This window comes from Hyperoodon ampullatus, assembly GCF_949752795.1.
Source record: "Hyperoodon ampullatus genome assembly, chromosome: 3".
Classification (NCBI taxonomy): Eukaryota; Metazoa; Chordata; class Mammalia; order Artiodactyla; family Ziphiidae; genus Hyperoodon; species Hyperoodon ampullatus.
This window is the reverse complement of record NC_136916.1, coordinates 37,565,065-37,584,635: the sequence shown is the minus strand read 5'-3', so window position 1 is coordinate 37,584,635 and position 19,571 is coordinate 37,565,065. Positions and strand designations below refer to the sequence as shown.

At 52.9% G+C, this 19,571-nt stretch overlaps 1 protein-coding gene across 1 annotated transcript; it reads right to left on the bottom strand.

The window, feature by feature from the left end:
• Positions 1-2,184: 2,184 nt before the first annotated feature.
• IDH2 (isocitrate dehydrogenase (NADP(+)) 2) lies at positions 2,185-19,018 on the bottom strand (the record flags this gene model as incomplete). The annotated part of the gene is made up of 11 exons (XM_079700644.1): positions 2,185-2,403; positions 2,881-2,973; positions 3,070-3,167; positions 3,341-3,453; positions 4,959-5,110; positions 5,298-5,434; positions 6,405-6,548; positions 6,633-6,793; positions 8,405-8,570; positions 9,549-9,640; positions 18,904-19,018. 11 exons carry the CDS (start codon positions 19,016-19,018, stop codon positions 2,316-2,318), a joined length of 1,359 nt encoding a protein of 452 aa, XP_079556770.1. The 3' UTR covers positions 2,185-2,315.
• Positions 19,019-19,571: the final 553 nt, after the last annotated feature.

The window sequence follows — 19,571 nt, the reverse complement described above, 5'->3', positions numbered from 1 at the left end:
CAGCAAATAAGAGGGCTGGGGCTCACGGGAGCCTCGCCCCGACTGTGGCTCTCCAGACCCCGAGGCCCCCCAGCCTCCCAGGTGCCCGCCATGATGACCCTCAGGTGGCAGTGACCCCGTCACTGTAGAAGACATTTTCTCCTGCTGAGCAGAAGCATCATCCCCCGCAAACTACCTCTTCCCACAACTTCTTTCTCCCCTGGTACCAAAAAGAACCCTGTACCTCCTCTTCCTCCTCTTCCCTGCCAGTGCAGTGGCCTTGGTCTTGGAAACCCATGAGAGAAGGTCTGGCCCCCAGGGTGGGGCTCTCCTCTCTGCCCGCAGCCCCGCCATCAGCACCAGCCCTCTGCGAGGTTCGATACTTGAACGCCCCCCCTGCCCTGTGCCTTGGACCTGGGCAAGGCTGAGAGAAGGAAGCAGCACAACTCACAATTGGAGCTGGGTGGGCGGTGGTCTTGGCAAGGCTCCGGTCCTCACCCCCCACCCCACCCCAACCTTTTCAAAAGAGGCGTGCAGCCTCGCGGGTGACTTGGAAACTCCTGGACAAATTCCATTCTAACTTATTTTGACGTGTATACAAACCAACTGTTTAGAAATTCCACTTGTGCAAAGCCCTACTGTGTTTTTATGTTCCTGTTTAAAAGAGAAGTTTACTTAGCAATAATTATAAATAAATGAATATTCTTTAGTGAGGTGACTGCGAGTGCTTCTTTCCATGGTTCTTGGGGACCTGGTCCTCACCCCTCCCTCAGAAGGAGCTCCCTACAAGGCTTCCCTCTCTGGGGGCCCAGAGGAGCCCCAGCCCATCCTTTGCACTAGAATGGCCACCTGCAGAGCTCCAAGCCCGTGAGAAAGGGGCGCAGGTCAAGGCCCCAGAATTCCCACCACTCGAAGAGAAAAAGCCCGCTTCCCAACACCAACAGGCCACCAGGACAGAAGCCAGCTCCCGATGCCAGACTGGGCTTCAGAGGCTGTGCCTTCTGGGGAGCTGCCAGCCCTTCGTTACTGATGGGGAGGAAGGGGCCGGAAACCTTGAGCTTCCCCCAAGGAGTTGGGCCAGCCAGAGTCAGCACGCCAGCTTTTCCTCCTAGAGCGCCGGGAGTCCAGTGATTACTGAGGAAGAGTGGTCTTAGCACAGAAGGTGGCTGTCAGTGGAGGTGGGCAGCTGGAGCCCATCTCAGAGCTACCAAGGCTCCCAGCTATTGGGTTTCAGAATACATGAGAGCCCACCCAAATTTGGGAAATGGACTTTGGGTTGCCAAATATTTATTTTCTCAAGTCAAGATGACACAAGTCGGGAATTCCCTGGCGGTCCAATGGTTAGGACTCCGCGCTTTCACTGCAGATCCTGGTCAGGCAACTAAGACCCGGCAAGCCATGCGGCCCCCCCCCAAAAAAAAAAAAGACAACTCTTCCCTAGGACATTTTAACACCAAAAGTAGAACATAATCCCTGAATAAAGGATAGCCCTTTAAGTTGGATCTGTTTAGCTTTATAGCAACTTTATAAACTTACTTTTCCATTCTTTTGCCACAGAATGGTGAAGAAGAACCCAAGTCTGGGACTCACTAGCCTGGACCACATGGGGGCTCCACTCACAGGCCCAGGCCCGAGTCCCAGGCAGCCGTGGGGAAGAGAACTGAGGTGGCCACTGTGTGGGACCTGTTTGAGGACTGAGAAACAGGCAAATAAAGAGGTCTGGGCACGTTTAGAAAGTTAAAACTATCAATCAAAGACAAATAAAAATATAACCGTACTCTATCGGAAGTGACAATCTCAAAATGGAAAAGAGGATACAGAAGCCAGATCGTGCTAGGAAAGTCCAGGGAACCCACAGGCCTTCTGCCCGGTCCCCTCCCCCCAGCGGCCCCCTGACTGCACAGAGGCCTGCTGTGGCCCAAGGCACCCCGGTCAGCCCCTGGGGGAATCCGCCAGCCCTTTGAGGGCTTCTGCCTCTAGGCCCCAGCTGCCTCCTCCCCCTCAGGGACAAACACAGCAGACTGTTTTGTGAAGAGCTTTTTAGTAGCTAAATATGGCACCATGTGTTCCGAGGGCAATATAAATTACAGTATGCAAAACATACCACTGGCTGAGGTAAAACACACTGTTCCTGCCTCATGTCACCATGAGGGGAAACACACAGATACTTTTAAAAACATCTTGCTTATAAAAAAGAGTGTCCCCTAGAAAGGCCTCCAAAGAGGGGTTGTGAGGCTCACCCTCCGCTGCGGGGCGTGTCGGGGTTGAGGGGGACCTGTGGCCACCCGCTCGGCCCCAGCCCGGCCGCCACGGCAGCCAGCAGCGCTCCCACCCCGCTACTGCTGGCCCAGAGCTTTGTCCAGGTTGCTCTTGATGGTGTCCAGGAAGTCCGAGGTGTTCAGGAAGTGCTCGTTCAGCTTCACACTGCCAAGAGAGCACCTGCACGTGAGGGCCGCTCCGGCCGGGCCCTCCCAGGGCAGAGTCTGAGCTCAGGCATCCGGACGGCAGCCCCCTCGTGCAGTCATGGGGAGGTCTACAGGCCAGAGGCACCTGGAGCCAATGGTCAAAAGGCCACAGGAAACTCGGCAGGAACCCAGTAAGGCCTGTCTTTGCTTTTCCAGGTGAGTGGGCAACTAGGTACCAGCTCTCTGGGGAGAAGCTGGGAGACGGGTGCAGCAGGGGATGGAAACATTCTGAGCAACTAGCCTCAGGGATGGGGACCCACTCGCTATGCCTGGTGTGCGGAGGCTGGCCCGAGCCATCCCCCAGGCCATGGACCTGTCCTGCCCCCAGCAGCTAAGTTAACTCAGGAGGAGGCCTCTAAGAAGGACCCTGGGCTTCTTTCCACCTGACCCCGAGGTCCCAGAAGGCCAGCCCTGCCCTCTACCCCAGGCCACCCACTTGCTGAGGCCATGGATACAGCCCGCCAGGTCCTTGGTCATGGCTCCACTCTCCACTGTCTCGACGCACACCTTCTCCAGGGTCTGGGCAAACCTGCAGGGAACAGGGCGGAGCGAGACCCCAGCTGTGTGGAGCCAGGGCCCAGATCCAGCTGCCCAGATCCAGCTCAGGCCCTCCCTCTGCACTCACCTGATCAGGTCCTGGTTTCCGTCCAACTTCCCCCGGTGCTCCAGGCCACGCGTCCAGGCAAAGATGCTAGCGATAGGGTTGGTGCTGGTAGGCCGGCCCTGGGGGAAGAGGTCGCAGGGGGATGAAGAGCCAACCAGCCAACAAGAGGGCCACCTGGACACAGCTGCCCACCTCTAGACTGACAGGACCAGGCCCGTGCTCCCAGCCCTCAGGGCCAGTGGGCTCGGGCCCCGGGGGCAGATGGACACGTGGCCACGGTCCTCGCGCTCACCTTCTGGTGCTCCCGATAGTGGCGGGTGACCGTCCCATGAGCAGCCTCAGCCTCAACGGTCTTCCCATCCGGGCAGATCAGCACGGACGTCATCAGGCCAAGGGAGCCAAAGCCTGCAGAGTAGGAAGACCTCTCGGTGCCGGCACCTTTCCTCGGGCCACTGGGGTTGAGCCCACCTGCCCTCCTGCTGTTGTAGCTGCTTCCTTGCTATGTCTCCACCCACCCCCACCTATAACTGGGAGAACAGAGACTGTTTCAGGCTTGTCTACCCTTGTCCTAGGTCTCCAGGGCCCAGTACAGGGCAGAGGGGCACTCAGAGGTGGCTGTCATCAGCCTGTTAGCATAATTCTGCATCCCCTACCTCCAGGTGCCCCAGAGTCTATGGCCCCCCCAGGGCATAAGATCCCCCCAAATTCTGCCCACCCACCCTGGCTGGTGACCAGGAGGCTCATTCAAGCAGAAAGAATAAAGCCTGCAGCCAGCTGTTTCACAGTGATCACTTTATCTGCTCTTTCAGGCCACTTTAAAGCTTTGTGATTTATTTCCAAGTTTTCCCAAATTCCAGATGTCAACCTTTTCTGTGGCCAAGGTCTCCTAGTTTTCAAAAGCACCCCACAGCACCAAAATAAGAATTCTGAATGCCCAAGAAAGAAAAAGTGGGCAACTTCTGGAGGAAAATTATTTGTGTAAGACTTTTTGCTGCTGGGGCAGAGGAAGGGGGAATCCCTTCTCCATTTGCACCTGGGACCTTCACACTCACCAATCTTCATGCACTTAAGGGTAACTTTCATGCCTTTCTCTTGTCTGCTAGGGCTTTTCATGCTCCCATCCTAGATGGGAATTGTTCTAGTGAGAGGATCACACCAAACTTTTCAAAATAAAGTCAAAAGTTTTTATAAAGCACTGAGACCCTCTGCCTTTTCATCACAACCTGGCGTGGGCTTCACGTTTCTCCTTATCAGGAGCTAGACCTCGCCCCCCCTCACAGAGCCTGGTTTCTCTTCCACTCGCTATGGATACATGTTGCCTCCTCCCACTATCCTTCCTGCTCTCATTCCCAATACAACTGGGCTATTTCTTTCTGTTCTTCTCTAACGGCTTCACGCAGGCTTTCTGCTGCACCCCAACTTGTGTTTCAGGATGCTCTGGGGCCTGGGGGTTTGCCATCATCCCCAGTATTCTCCGACATCCAAAAGGTTTACTGTGCAAAACAAATTCTCCGTAATTTAAAGAGCATCCGGTTGTGCTTACTCCCCTTTTTCTACTAGAGCCAAACCTAGTCCAAACCTGGAGCCAAGCAGAGTCACTTGGCCCTTTCATGGACAGGAACCACCTCGGGGCTGACACATCTAGCCCTTTAGGACCTGAATTCCTACGTCCTCCTTCCTCTGGAATGGCAGCCTTAGTAATACCCCAGTCCAAAGCTAACTTAGGATCCTTCCTCACTCAAACTCCAGGGAGCCCCTGGTCCCTGCTGCCCACAGGAGACCCTGGAATGAGCAGGCAAGCCCCAGTCCTGCTGCTCCGCTAGAGAAGTGTTCTCCCCAAAGGAGAAAATCCCCCCAGCTGGGGAAAAACAACAGTCCATCCCCGCACGGAGCAGGTGCTGCCAGCGTACCTTGGGCCAGGATGTCTGACTGCACGTCTCCGTCGTAGTTCTTGCAGGCCCACACAAAGCCGCCCGAAGACTTGAGGACCTGAGCCACCATGTCGTCAATGAGGCGGTGCTCGTACCAGATCTTATTCTTGTCGAACTCGGTCTTGTAGTGCCTGGGAGCAAAAGGGCCTGTTGTGGGGAGAGGGCGGGAGGCTGACAGGTTGGGGATCCCTCCCTGAGCCTCAGAGCTGAGACAGGTGCACTGGGACAGCCATCTCCCTGGGTGGGTAAGGGCGGCTGAGGGGACAGGGAAGAAGGGCCATGGCGTCCCTGAGAAGTATTAAAGGGAAAGGCCATTACTTCTCAAAGATCTCCTGGAAGATGTCCTTGAAGCGCCCGTCATAGGCTTTCAGAATGGTGTTCTTGGTGCTCATGTAGAGTGGCCACTTCTTCTGGATGGCATACTGGAAGCAGCTGTGTGCAAAACCCGAGATGGACTGCAGGGAGAGAGAGGTCAGAGAGAGGTCCCTGGTGTGGTCCCCCAGGGTGGGCCCAGGCCCTGGGAACAGCATCCCTTCCCTCCACAGGACCCTCGCAGGCAGCTGGGGTTAACCCAGCCTCCCTGGAGTGAGCATCTGTTGTTTCTACTGGCCCAGCATCCCCCTCCCAATTTCTGGGAGGAAGTAGCCCCACCAACTGCTTTGGAAAGCTACCACCCGCCCCACTTCTTAGACCATATGGCTGGGGTGGGGCTAATGCCCTCAGCCCACCTGCCCATCTCTAGACTTGATAGTGTGTCCTGGGCTTATCTAATCAGAGCCCTTCCTCCCCTGGGCCTCCATGATTGGCTCAGAGATGGCCATGTGACCCAGGCCTGTACTTTTGCTGGAATCATGAGCAAAAAGGCTCTTTTCCGGGACTTCCCTGGTGGTCCAGTGGTTAAGACTCCACACTTCCACTGCAGGGGGCACGGGTTCGATCCCTGGTCCGGGAACTAAGATCCTGAATGCCACAGCGCAGCCAAAAAAAAAAAAAAAGCGGGGCTCTTTTCTGATAGCGTAGCCAGGCTGGCAGCGATAAGCCTGGAGCTACTGGTGGCCATTTCTTCACAGTCTGAGAATGAGCCCAACCACACAGGAAAGGAAAGCCAAGAGATGGGGGTAGGGAGGGGAAGAAGTGCTTACCCAGTTCGCTGTAAGCCCAGAGCTGACAACCAATATGCCCCCAAGGACACACCCGAGAGGGAGTGCAGGAATGGTGGGGAGCACGAGCGCCTGGCTGGGCAGGAGTGGGACAGTCCTCCACACCGGGCCCACCGCAGGGGCCTCGGAACACACCTAAGATGCATTTGCTCTCAGGCCTCAGACCTTCAGGCCACCGATGCAGGACTAGTCAGAACCACCAACCAGATGTGGCTGGAGACAGAGAGACAGCTGTGGGGGAGGGAGCCGGGGAGCCGCTGCTCACCTCATCCGTGTTGTACATGCCCATGCCCACGCCACCGGCGGGGAAGCTGTACACCTCCCACTCCTTAGCTCCACTGCCGTCCTTTGGGGTGAAGACGATCTTGAATGTGCCGGCCCGGTCAGCCACAAAGTCTGTGGCCTTGTACTGCAGAGGTGAGAGGATGGCTCAGACCAAGTGCTCCAGATGCAGGACCCAGGCCCTTGGAGCCCCACCCCAACTGTGGCCGACCTGGTCGCCGTGGGCGTGCCTGCCAATGGTGATGGGCTTGGTCCAGCCAGGGACGAGGCGTGGGATGTTTTTGCAGATGATGGGCTCCCGGAAGACAGTCCCCCCGAGGATGTTCCGGATGGTTCCATTGGGACTCTTCCACATCTTCTTCAGCTTGAACTCTATGAGGACAAAGATGAAGTGGCCCCACTGCAGCCCCCACCTTCCAACCAGAATTTGAACCCCAAGCAAGAACACATCCAGATGGGGGTCCTAAAAATCGTCTGCGGGGAAGCAGCAGCAGAGTCTAGAGTGTGCACATGGGCTCCCGAATCAGATTTCCTGGCTTCAACGTCCAGCTGTGGCACCACCTCTGACTGTCAGCCTTAGGCAAGTGGCTGAACTTAAGCCATAAAATGAAATTGTTGATAAAACACCTGGCCTTTTGGGTTGTTGTGAGGATTAAATGCATGCATGTGTAAAGTACCTAGAACAGTGGCTGGCACATGGTAAGGCCTCTGTCAGTTATTTTATTTATATTTATATTATATATATATATATATATATATATATATATATACACTTTTTTTTTTTTTGGCTGCACCGGATCTTAGTTGTGGCACGTGGGATCTTCATTGCCACATGCAGGATCTTCAGTTGCAGCATGCAGGATCTTTAGTTGTGGCATGCATGTGGGATCTAGTTCCCTGACCAGGGATTGAACCTGGGCCCCCTGCATTGGGAGCATGGAGTCTTAGCCACTGGACCACCAGGGAAGTCCCCTCTGTCAGTTATTATTATTCCCACATCACACTTGGACGTAGCTGTCTGATGAACCTGGCAGTGTATGGCCTCACTCCAGATGCTCTAGTTCTAGCCCCAGTGCTGCCACTCACCACCGGGTTCAGCCTAAATTACTAAGACTGTGACCTTCTACTTCCTTGTCCATAAAGTGGGGATGTATGAATCCCAGGGTTCAGGAGAAATAAAAGAAAACCAGCTGAAAGAGCTTAGCACTAAAATGATTCCATACCCTAAAGTCGGGAACAACCTGCATGACAGGAGGAGGCCTGCAGAGTCTGGAGATGTGTCTTGAAGGTTTCCTTCAGGCCCCTCATACTGCAGGAAATGGGGAGACAGAACTCTGCAAGTTCTGAAACCACCCTTTCTTGAATTTCCCAAACCCGGATCCTTTACCCACACACTGGTGCCATTTCATGGAACCCTCGAGAACAACCCCCAGAACCGAGGACCAGTAGCCAATCCAAGCCTGGTGGGGCACTGCTCTGAGACCGCTCCACAGCCACAGAGGCAGAGGGCAGACCTGCAGTGCCAAGACAGTGGCGGGACTCGAGGACGTTCCGAGGCTCTGAAGGACACAGGCCTGACACCCAGCACTGCCCTGGACAGAGGTGGCCCCAGAGTCTCTCTGTAAACCTGCCTGCAAAGCAGTCCAGGAGGCCAGAGGGGGCAGGCTGCCCAAAGAGGCTGTCCTCACTGTGACAGTGTCAGCATCAGCTTCCTCCTTCTCCTCTCTGTGACCGGTGACACCCACACTGGCCAGAGCCACACGGTACAGCAGAAACACCACCAGCCTGGGAGCAGGGGACACAGACCCTGGCCCCAGCTTTGCCACCCCCAACTGTGGAACCTAGGCCAGCCCTCAACCTCCCCTCCCCAGCCTCCTCCACAGGGACCTTGGAGGCTCTGCTGTGTGCTGGGCATTCGCAGGGAGACCAGGGTCACGTCCCAGCCCCCACTGTCCCAGCCGCCCGCCCCCATGCCCCTCGCACCTTCCACACGGGCCTCGTCAGGGGTGATGGTGGCACACTTGACAGCCACACTGTACTTCTGGGTGGCCAGCGCGGAGTCGATGGTGACCTGATCATTGGTCTGGTCACGGTTTGGGAGCCCCAGGTCAAAATACTTGAGCTGGACGTCCACATGGGGCAGGATGAGCTAGAGACAGACGGCCGGGGCCTGGCATCAGCCCAGATGACTGTGACTCAGGGGCATGTGGGGATGGTGGCAGGGGACACCCCATCAGGGCGTGGAAGAGGAAAGGCCAGCGGTGGGCTGGCCAAAGCTGGCAAGAGGCCGGGCTCTGGAGAGAGGCCGGCAGACTAGGCTGCAGCCCCTCGGAGGGCTCATCCCCTAGCGTGGACCACACCCCCCTGCGGTGGCCCATCAATTCAGCCAAACCCCAACTCCAAGTGCATCTAGGGTTCTCTATACAGCGGGTTCCCTCTTCTTCCCCACTCAGAAGTGGTGATTCTCAACCTTCTTCTTGAGGACAGGCACATGGACAATGTGCTCTCCCAGGCAGACCCAGCCCACAGCAACTTCAGAGAAGCCAAGTAGCCACCCTGGGAACCGTCTGCCATGGTGGCTCAAACATATCACTGTCCTCCAACAGACCCCACGCCATGACTCGCGATGACATCCTTGAACCGCTAAGGAAAGGTTAATGATGTGGTCCCCCCACATTCCGGCCCTGTTCTTCTCTCACTCCCTCAAGGAAGCACATAGGAATGTAGGAGATCAAGATGACACATTCAACTATACTCCAATAAAAAATAAATTGATAAAAAGAAAAGAAGAAACTCCCGAAGGATAGTCAACTCATGCTGAAACACGAGTTTGTTTGAAAAAACAAAAAAACGACATGATACAGTGTCAGGCTTGAATCTGCACACATTTTAAAAAACATGCTGGCTTTGGCACGAGAACGTGACACAGATGGCTGAGGACAGTCCCCTGCCTGACGTCATAAGAGCCATGAGTGGCTTGGACATGACAGCAGGGTGGACGGAAGGGGAAAAACAGGACTGCTCCTGCCCACCAGGGTGACGGGTGAACACTGGGGACCCAAAGTGGGGACCGAACACTGAGCCCAGCCGGCCATGTGAAAGGCCGCCCGCTTCGGGAGGGAACTACCTTCTCCTTGATGAACTGCCAGATAATACGGGTCATCTCATCGCCGTCCATCTCCACCACTGGCTTCGCCACCTTGATCCTCTTGTCGGCATCTAGGACCAGACACACATAGCACATCACACCCCTGGGGAGGCTGGTGGGGGAGCCCCTCTCCTCTCCGGCCAGACCCACCCCTCACCATGGAGGGAGGAGTGTCAGCCAGGGCCCAGCTGCCCAGCATTCACTCCCCCTCCTGCAGGAGCAGCTCCGAGACCACCCGGGGGAGCTGGATCCCCCACTGAGTCTGGCCAGCTGGGACTAGCCAGATGCCAGCCTGGCCAGTCAGATCCTTTCCCCTGGAACCTGACAGCAGAGGAGACCAACACAGAGAATGAGAGCCAGCTGGGGTCACCTTGTCAAGCAGCAAGCCGGGCAGAGGTTGCCTTCGGCTGCTGCCACCCAGTTCCCCAGGGCAGCCCAGAATTCCCTCTTGTCCAATCCCTGCAATTCTATGAGCTACCCTGTGTCCTTCCAAAAACTTCCTCTAACTGTTGCTTGCAACCTGAGAGCCTGACTAACATGAAGTGAGCAGGGAAACTGTATAGATCACCTCCCATGGGCCTGAGGGTGTATAATACCCTTCACATTTAATCCTCTGAACCACTCCCAAGGGGAGTACAGTAAGTCCCCTACATACGAACCTTCAAGTTGTGAACTTACAAAGAGGCGAACGTGCATTTGCATGTCCAATCACGTAAGTTAGCTCATGTGTCTGGTGTACATTGCCACATGCTCACACCCTCTACAAGTGGGTGTGCTTTTGTGTACTTTACTGTACAGTACTGTATAGAGTGCAGTAGTGCAGTATCTTTATTTCAAGCCCAGGATGTGAATGAGTGAAACTGCAGCTCGCCCTCCGTCTCCTGTTGCTGACGATCCTTCAGCTCTACCATCTCCCACCTCCTCTCCCTCCTCCAGTCAGTAACTTCTTGCCTGTTCACTCGATGCCAGCCCCTGGACGTCAGCTGTTGTACTGTACTACCGTACTTTTCAAGGTACTGTACTGCAAGATTAAAAATGTTTTCTTTATTTTTTGTGTTTGTTTTTTATGTATTATTTGTGTGAAAAGTATTATAAACCTATTACATTACAGAACTAGAGAGCCGATTTTGTTAGTTGGGTACCTAGGCTAACTTTGTTGGACTTATGAAAAATCGGACTTAGGAACGCGCTCTCTGAACGGAACTCATTCATATGTAAGGGACTTACTGTATCATTATCTCCACTTTAAATGTGAGGAAATTAAGGCTCAGAGAGGTTGTCAGCTCACTGCCAAAGCTCACACAGCTTGAAAACAGCAGATCCAGGAAGATCCACACCTTCCTTGATGGGCACCTGGGAATGGAATGCAGAAGCCCTGATCCATGCAGGCTCAGGTCCGCCAGTCCTTCCAGAGATGCATCAAAGGACTGGACGAGTGACTGATCCAGGCCCAGGGAGATGGTGGAGGAGGAAACAGGAGATGGTGGAGGCTCTTCAAGGAAAGTCTGACTCATGAGAAAAACCAACAGTCTGGGAAGTGAATTCCAAACAAAACTCAAGAAAATCGTCCACGGGACTTCCCTGGAGGTCCAGTGGTTATGACTCCGTGCTTCCAATGCAGGAGGTACGTGCTCGACCCCTGGTCAGGGAACTAAGATCCCACATGCTGTGGGGCACGGCCCCCCAAAAAAGAAAGAAAATGGCCCGTCCTTGGGCTTCCCTGGTGGCGCGGTGGTTGAGAGTCCGCCTGCCGATGCGGGGGACGTGGGTTCGTGCCCCGGTCCAGGAGGATCCCACATGCCGTGGAGCGGCTGGGCCCGTGAGCCATGGCCGCTGAGCCTGCGCGTCCGGAGCCTGTGCTCCGCAACGGGAGAGACCACAACAGTGAGAGGCCCGCGTACCGCAAAGAAAAAAAAAAAAAGGGCCCGTCCAATTTATCAGTGCAGGCTGCAGTGGGTGAGGCTTATTGACCCTTAACCTGCAGCAGGGGCACCCAAGCACCAGCATGTGCCTCTGGCCACAGCCTTGGAAGAAACAGCAGCTGCAGAGCACGGCAACAAGATCTATGTGAAACCTACAACCCTGCCTCAGTCACCCCAGGAAGTGTCACCATCTGCTGAACCCCAGATAAAAGCAGGGCCCTGTCCCCAAAGGGGCCCTGCTCAGCCCTTACTTAGGGCCCATTTAGTCTTATGTTACACACAATCCTTACAGATGTAGCTATGGGTCTTTCACCTCACCAAAGATTAGACACAGCAAATCAGAAGAGGGGACAGGATGAAAACCCCAAGTGACATCTGCTAGGCTGACAGCAAGGGACAGAAGCCTGTGAAAAGCAGGCCTAGAAAAATGAAGAAGCATGGCTACCTAGGCTCATGAAAACAAAAGGGACCAAAGCCCAAAAGACCCCAAACACATCACTGTCCTACGAAACACACCACTGCCATGACTCATGATGACATCCCGACCCGCTAAGATAAAGGTGAATTATGTGCAGCAGAATGACTCACTTTCCAAAGATGTGCAAACAGATTTTTTTTTTCTTAATCTAAAAGGGAAGAAAAATGAGACCCAGGAAGCATGGCGGGTGTCAGGGTCAGGATAGGCCTCACCTGTGTCCCAGGGCCCTGGCTCAAGTGCAGCCTCTGGACGCCCTTGTGGGCCATATGTAGAGAAGCAGAAAGCAAACACAGACTCAAAATATTTCATTCCCCAGAAAACATGGTGGACACGGCTGACACTGCTTCAGCTCCTCCCAAGATGCAGTGGGGACTTTGGACCCAAGCTACTAAATTCCTTCAGCATTTCTGGTCTAAAGCTTGAGTGGAAAGAGCTTTAGGACCTGCAGAAAGTCTGTTGGGCTGTTGCGAGCTAGCTTAGTTTTTAGGAGCATCTTCTATGAGTTAATGTGATGAGAGCCAATCAATTTTTTTTTTTTAAGATACCAAGCCTGCAGTAATCAAGTTCCCTAAGTAGAGATCCATTTGGGGCCAGTCCTAAAGGGTTCAGCCTCAGCCTGGGCTCTGCTCAAGCTTTGGGCTTCAGGCACAGCAGCTGGTGTCTTTGGACACCACACTCCTCGATGGGGGAGCTCAATATCAAGATCATAGCAGGCAGCCTTCCCAGCTGTGTATGCAGGTGTCAAACCCTCAGAGACCACAGGACCCACTTATTTACAACCAGGTGCTAAGGGTAAGCACCCCTTCCTGAAACACCTAAACACAACAATGCCTGTCCTCAAAGAGTGAGTATGAAAGGGAAAACCTATCAGTAATGGAGAGAGCAAGCAGCGCTGTTATCAAAGTCAGGTGTGCAGCCTCCCTCAAAGCAACTTCCCAGAGGAGCTGGGGACTGGGGGCAGTGATGTGAGTCATAGCAGCAGAGGCTCATTTTGTTTGGCCCAGGTCGTAGGTTTTTTTTTAATGTTGATTGGTGACCAAGGCTTAAAAATCAGGCAATTTCAATAACAACAAAAAAACAAATAACCTGATTAATAAATGGGCAAAGGACTTGAATAGATATTTCTCCAAAAATGGTCAATATGCTCATAAAAAGATGTTCAACGTCACTAATCATTAGGGAAATGCAAATCAAAACCGCAAGGAGATACCACTTCACGCCCATTAGGATAGCTACTATCAAAAAAACCCAAAGGGCTTCCCTGGTTGTGCAGTGGTTGAGGGTCCGCCTGCCGATGCAGGGGACGCGGGTTCGTGCCCCAGTCCGGGAAGATCCCACATGCCGCGGAGCGGCTGGGCCCCTGAGCCATGGCCGCTGAGCCTGCACGTCCGGAGCTCCGCAACGGGAGAGGCCACAACAGTGAGAGGCCCGCGTACTACACACACACACAAAAAACAAAACCCAAAAAACAAAAGCCCAAAAAACATAAAGTAACAAATGTTGGTGAGGATGTAAAGAAACTGGAACCCTTGTGCATTGCTGGTGAGAATGTAAAATGGTGCAGCCACTATGGAAAACAGTATGATGGTTCCTCAAAAAAATTAAAAAATAATTAAAAGCAGGGTCTCAAAAATATATTTGTATACCCATGTTCATAACAATTATTCACAATAGCCAAGAGGTGGAAGCAACCCAAGTGTCCACCAACAGATGAATGGATAAACAAAATGTGATATGAACTTCAAGAGGAGAATAGGACTCTGGGAACTAACCTAGGAAGTTTAAGAAAAACTTTCCTCCAAAAAGTTAAACTATATTCATGATTCCAAGTTTTTTTTCCAAAACTGGGCTGCCCACCACTTCAACATGGATGTACTTGCTTTGAAACTAAAAAAGGAAGTGCTTCCATGTTTAAGTGATGGATCTGGGCCTACCTCAATAGCTTTTGCCGCTTGTTCTTTTGTTTCAAATTCCACAAAGACAAATTCCCTTTGGATCACCAGTAGACTTACAATGTGGTATACTTATATAAACAACATCACCACCTTTCCCAAATACTTTGTGTGATTTTTGGAGCAGAAGATCTTTTAATTAAAAAAGCTTCTCTGTTATTTTTAATTACATGCATTATTACTTTTGGTAATTACAATGCAGTTAAACAGCAACAGAGACTTATTTAACCCATTCAGTCAAACTGTGGACCTCATAAGCTGTAACACCTAAAACAATTCTCTATCAGCATATGATAAAACCTTAGGGTGCTTGCTCCTACGGACACTTTATGTATTACCCAAATACTTTTTCAATCCAGCTGTGATTAACATTTTTGGGAAATAACTCATGATAAATTAGAAACAGTATTAAATATGTAAGGATTTAATAACTATATCACCTAAGCTTTTCACAATTCCTATACCTTACTCAGAAGGTCAATAGATTTTAACTTGAATTTTTTTTTTTAATGTGCTATATACAGACAATGGGATCTTATTCAGCCTTAAAAAGGAAGGAATGCTGACACACTCTACAACATGGAAGAACCGTGAGGGCATTCTGCTGAGTGAAACAAGCCAGTCACAAAAAAACAAATACTGTCTGATTCCACTTACATGAAGTACCTAGAGTGGTCAAAATTATAGAAACAGAAAGAAGAATGGTGGTTTCCAGGGGCTGGGGGGGAGAGGAGGAAGGGTAGCTGTTTAATGGGAACAGAGTTTCAGTTCCGCAAGATGAAAAAGCTGCGGAGATCGTTGAACAACAATGTGAATGTATTTTACACTGCTGAACTGCACACATAAAAATGATTAAGATGGAAATTTTTGTTATGCATTTTTTACCACAATAAAAAATAAGAAATTTTAAAATTCTTTAATGTTTAATTTAAACCAGTTCCCCCACCAAAAGAAAAAAAAAAAAAAAAGAGAGAAGATTTTACATAAAAATCCAGTCCCTCTTGAAGAATGAATCGCTTCCTCCCACTGAGCCCATGCTCACTCCTGGCAAGGATGAAGGACGGGCTGGTATGAGGGCAGCCCCTCGTTCCATTCCAGGCCTGCCACGTGCCCTCCAGAGTGCCCCAAGGCATCGGAGTTTGAGACCTTGTCTGTTGTTTAGCCACTATGGTGGAGACATCCACACCGTCTGCCCCTCTCTGGGAGACAAGAGGTGACAGGTAACCTGAAATTCAAAGAACAGTGGCTGGGCCTCCCTGAAGGCCTCCTAGGGACAGCCACCATGATCTCTTCAGATGACAGGCTGCACAAACACTGTCCTCTTGGCCAGGGTGTGGGATGAAATTACATCAGTCACAAGAGGTCCATTAGGCCAACTCCTAGTACCAAACACCAAGTAAGGATTTTAAAACCCATCCCCAGGGACTTCCCTGGTGATGCAGTGGATAAGACTCCACGCTCCCAATGCAGGGGACCCAGGTTTGATCCCTGGTCAGGGAACTAGATCCCACATGCATGCTGTGACTAAGAGTTTGCATGCCACAACTAAGGAGCCTGCATGCCGGAACTAAGGAGCCCGCCTGCCACAACTAAGACCCGGCACCACCAAATATATAAACATTAAAAAACAAAAACAAAACCATCCCGGTTTCAGTATCTACTTGCTCCTCAAGTAAGTAGACCTAGCCTCCAGGCTAGAGGTCCCTCCCAAGACAGCCACCCCTCCACCCGCTGTCTACTTAACTGAACTGCTTTCATCACATTCCTACCCATGCTGCTGTCAGCAGAAGAGAGGCTGCTCAGCCAGCATGGCCCAGAAGAATGTGGGGGGAAGCCCCCAATTCCAAAGGGCTCAAGAGGGCAGGGCAGCAGTTCTGGAAGAGGCTCTAGTATTTTCTTTGGTGTCATCCTTCACTCCTGCCTTTCTCTTACACCCACATCAAAACCATCAAAAAAACTCTACTGGCTCTTCCGTCTAAATTCATCCAGAATCCACCCACGCCAGTACCGCCACCAAGGTCAAAGCCACCATGCTCTCTTGCCAGATTCTGACTACGGCCTCCTACCAGGTCCCTGAAGCCAGAATGCTCCTGTTAAAATGTAAATCAGGTCACAACACTCCTCTCAAAACCCTGCAAAGCCGCCTCTTTCACTCAGAGAAGGCCAAAATCCTCAAAAATGGCCTACAAGCCCCCCATGACCTCCACTGCCTGACCTCATGTCCCATCACTCGCCTTCGTGCACTCTGAGCCAGCCTTACTTTCTGCTTCTCCAACAAGCAAAGGTGCCCTCTTGCATCAGGACCTTGGCACCCGCAGTCCTCTCTTCCCCTGAACACTAAATGGCCTGCTTCCTTCACTCCCTCAGTACTTCATTCAGTGGGGTTTTTTCTGGCAGCCCTACCCAAACTTTCACCCACACCTTCCTTGCTTATTTGTTCTCCTTAGCTCTTGTCTACTGTCCATCCCCACATTAGAATTTAAGTTCCATAGGGCAGAAATCTTTGACTCTTATTCCCAGCTCTGTCCCCAGTATCCCTGGCACAGTGCCTGGCACAGAGTAGAAGCACAATATTTGTTGAATCCATGAATGAATGCCAAGTTATGGTCAGTTCAATCTGTGGTAAGGACTGCTCTGCCATAACCTCCTCTTTGGATGAAAAGTACTCCCTCCCCTCCCCCATCCTGGGATGCATTACCACACAGAGGCCAGTGAGTCCTCACCACAAAACTGCACCAGACCATCACAAATGTACATGGGTGGCATCTCTGCCAGTCAATGGGCTCCCTGTCCTGGAGTAGCTCACAGTTTATCATGTGTTAATATTTGCAATCCGCTGGCATTTTAAACATGGTTTACAGAAGTGTAAACTCCAGGGCAGGCCACAGAGGCTGGCTTCCAGTAATCAGACAGCAGTGTCCAGCACCCCATCCTGGAATCAGTGAAAGAGGCCTCAGCCTCACATAAAGGATCTGGAGGCAGGCCCCAAGCCTTTCTAGAGGCTTTTCCTCAAAACCTACTGGGCCTAAACACGACCACCCAAAAATAGCTCTGATGGGATAGCTGTGGTCTTATCTGATGTGGATGAAACAAGGCTCAGTGGAGAACACACAACTCTACTGGTGGGTCTGCAAAACTGAACAATCACTAAATAATTTCCTCTGGAATCTAAGAGTGCAGGCAAATCACCAAGATGTGAAAAGTTAAGGGACAGGGTGAGGAAATGAAGAAGTTCCCAGACTAGGAGTTGAGCCAAGGAAGGATAGATAATTCTCCCACGGAGCTGTCTCCCTCACTGCCCCAAACTAACTTAATCAGAACCACCACCAGCAGTCGCTGGAGGCCTATGAGTTGCAAAACTAGAAGGAGACACATGTGGGGATTACCTGGCAGCAAAAACACAAGAGTTATTTTAGCCAAAGCATATTCTTTCCTTGTCATCAAGGGGAATGCCAAGTATTCTGTCTCCAGCAGTGTTGCCAAGTAACAAGCTAGCAGAGGTCACAATTGTACAGTCTCATGTCCAACTCAAACACCAGGCCTTCTCCTCGTTAATAACCAACCCCACTTGGGGGCTTCCGGAAGGACCTGAAACTGATTGCTCTTTTCATGTGTTATCAAAATTCAGGCCTCAAAGGGGCTTTTCTTGTTTGTGTGGGTTTTTTTGTTTCTTTTTTTACCATCAGTGCAGGAAAAAAAAAAAAAAAAAAGAGAGAACTGGAGAATGTATCTAACTTCCACCATATTTTGCTGAAGGTGGTACCATATGGGAAACTTTTTTGGGGCCTGGGGACACTTAGAACCTCGAGTTGCAGGGCCGACTCCTTAGAGATAAATCCCATGTGAAAAACAGAAATGCCCCTTTCTCCTTGAAAGGGGAGGTGGGGTGCTGGGGCTCTTCTCAGCGCTGGTCAGCTGCTTCCACACTAGGTTAAAGATTACCTACTCTAGCAGTAAGACCAGCTTGCCTGGGCCCCACCCCCTCCTCCTCACTCCAGGGAGCTGCTGGCCAGGTCAGGATAGGGGCTTCCGTGGCAACAGGCATTCGACAGAGTCAAGGGACATACATTGTTCCCTGTCTCTTGTAGCTGGCGATGGAGAGCCAGGGGGCCGACCAATGCCAGACCTGGCAGCCTGCCTTGGTAATGGAAGTTCAGGCTACCTCTTGCTTATTATGCCCTGCTTATTAAGACTATTGTCTTCTCTCCTAAGCAGGAAACTAAGGGTATCACAGAAGCTGTGACGAACGATTTGGGAAAGTGACATTTTGGCGCGGCTGCCGGGTCTCCCCTGTCGGGTGAGCGGGGCAGGGCCAAGGAGCAGCTCAGGAGCGGGCTGGCGAGAAGAGGCAGGTCAAGCCAAGGAGAGGCCCCAGGATGGAGCTTCAAATGCGTCGACAAGGAGAATGGGGGCGTCCAAAGCTAAAATAAAAAGGAGACTCCTCCATCTGTCGCGTAAAAGGCTCCAAAAATAGCTGACGAGGGCCTGACAGCGAGGAGGGATCACTGCGCGCCCGGGTGAGAAGGCAGGGGAAGTGGATACCTCCTCCTTCCCCTCCTTTGTCTGAGCAGGGACCGCGCCGAGACCCTCCCTCACTCGCGTGGAGCGGGCCAGGCGCTCCAGCACCCACTCGGTTGCTTTGTCTCTCTCCAGGGTCGCAGGGCGGGCAGAATACCCTCCGAGCCCGGGATACCCCCCGCACCCCCTGCAGGAAAATCTGGGGGCGCGGGGCAGCAGGGCCGGCATCGCCCGGGCCACCAGTTGCCACCTTCCTTCAAGTCCTTCCCCCGCCCCCCGCGACTGGCACGGCCTGGAAGGTGGGTCAGGGGAGCACGTCCCCGTCCGCCGGCTCTTTGTGTGCCCTAACCCGCCGTCCCCGGCTCGCGAGCGTCCCGGGTCGCGCTCGCTAGTCCCCGCCCGGAAGGACGCCACGTCGCGGTGCCAGGCGCGCACCCCGCCCGGACCCTCCTCGTGGCACTCACAGTGGCGCCGCGGCTGCTCTTGCAAGTTGGGGGCTGTCACGGCTGCCGGCGCCCAGGCCGGCCCGGAACCGGAGGTTCTACAGAACAAGCGTACAACCCGCAGGTAACCAGCCATTCCGAGCGGGTGGGGGGTCGGACTGGCTGGCGAGCGAGCGAACGAACCGGGGTAGGCGAGATCCTAGCGCCGGCCACTGCTCCCGGCTGCCTGGCGGCGGGCTACGAGGCCTGCCAAGCGCGGGCTGAGCGGGCAGGGCCGGGGCGGGACTGCCGGGGCCCGCCACCCTATTGGGCCTCGCCGGGAGGAGGCGCGGCCGGGAGGGGCCGGACTTCTCCTTGGGCCCTGCACCAGCCCGGACCCCGCCCCCGCGCGCGGTGCGCGCTTCCCTGGGCACCGCGGAAAGATCAGCGCTACTGAAGCGAGAGAGGGGTGAGACCCACCGGGACCCGGGAGCTGGGGGTGGGAACTGGAGGATTAGGGGAGCCGTTAGCGAGGAAAAACCCTCTCTCCAGGATGCCCTATTTAAACCAGAGTGTCAATTGGTGACACATCAGCTCAAGCCCCAAAAGGCAAATCTGAACAAACTCCTGCGTCCTTCGCGTTGGCTGGGCTGAAACTCCAAGGCGCATTAACCAGTGCGCGTTCCGCGTTCTTGAACTAAGACCGTGGT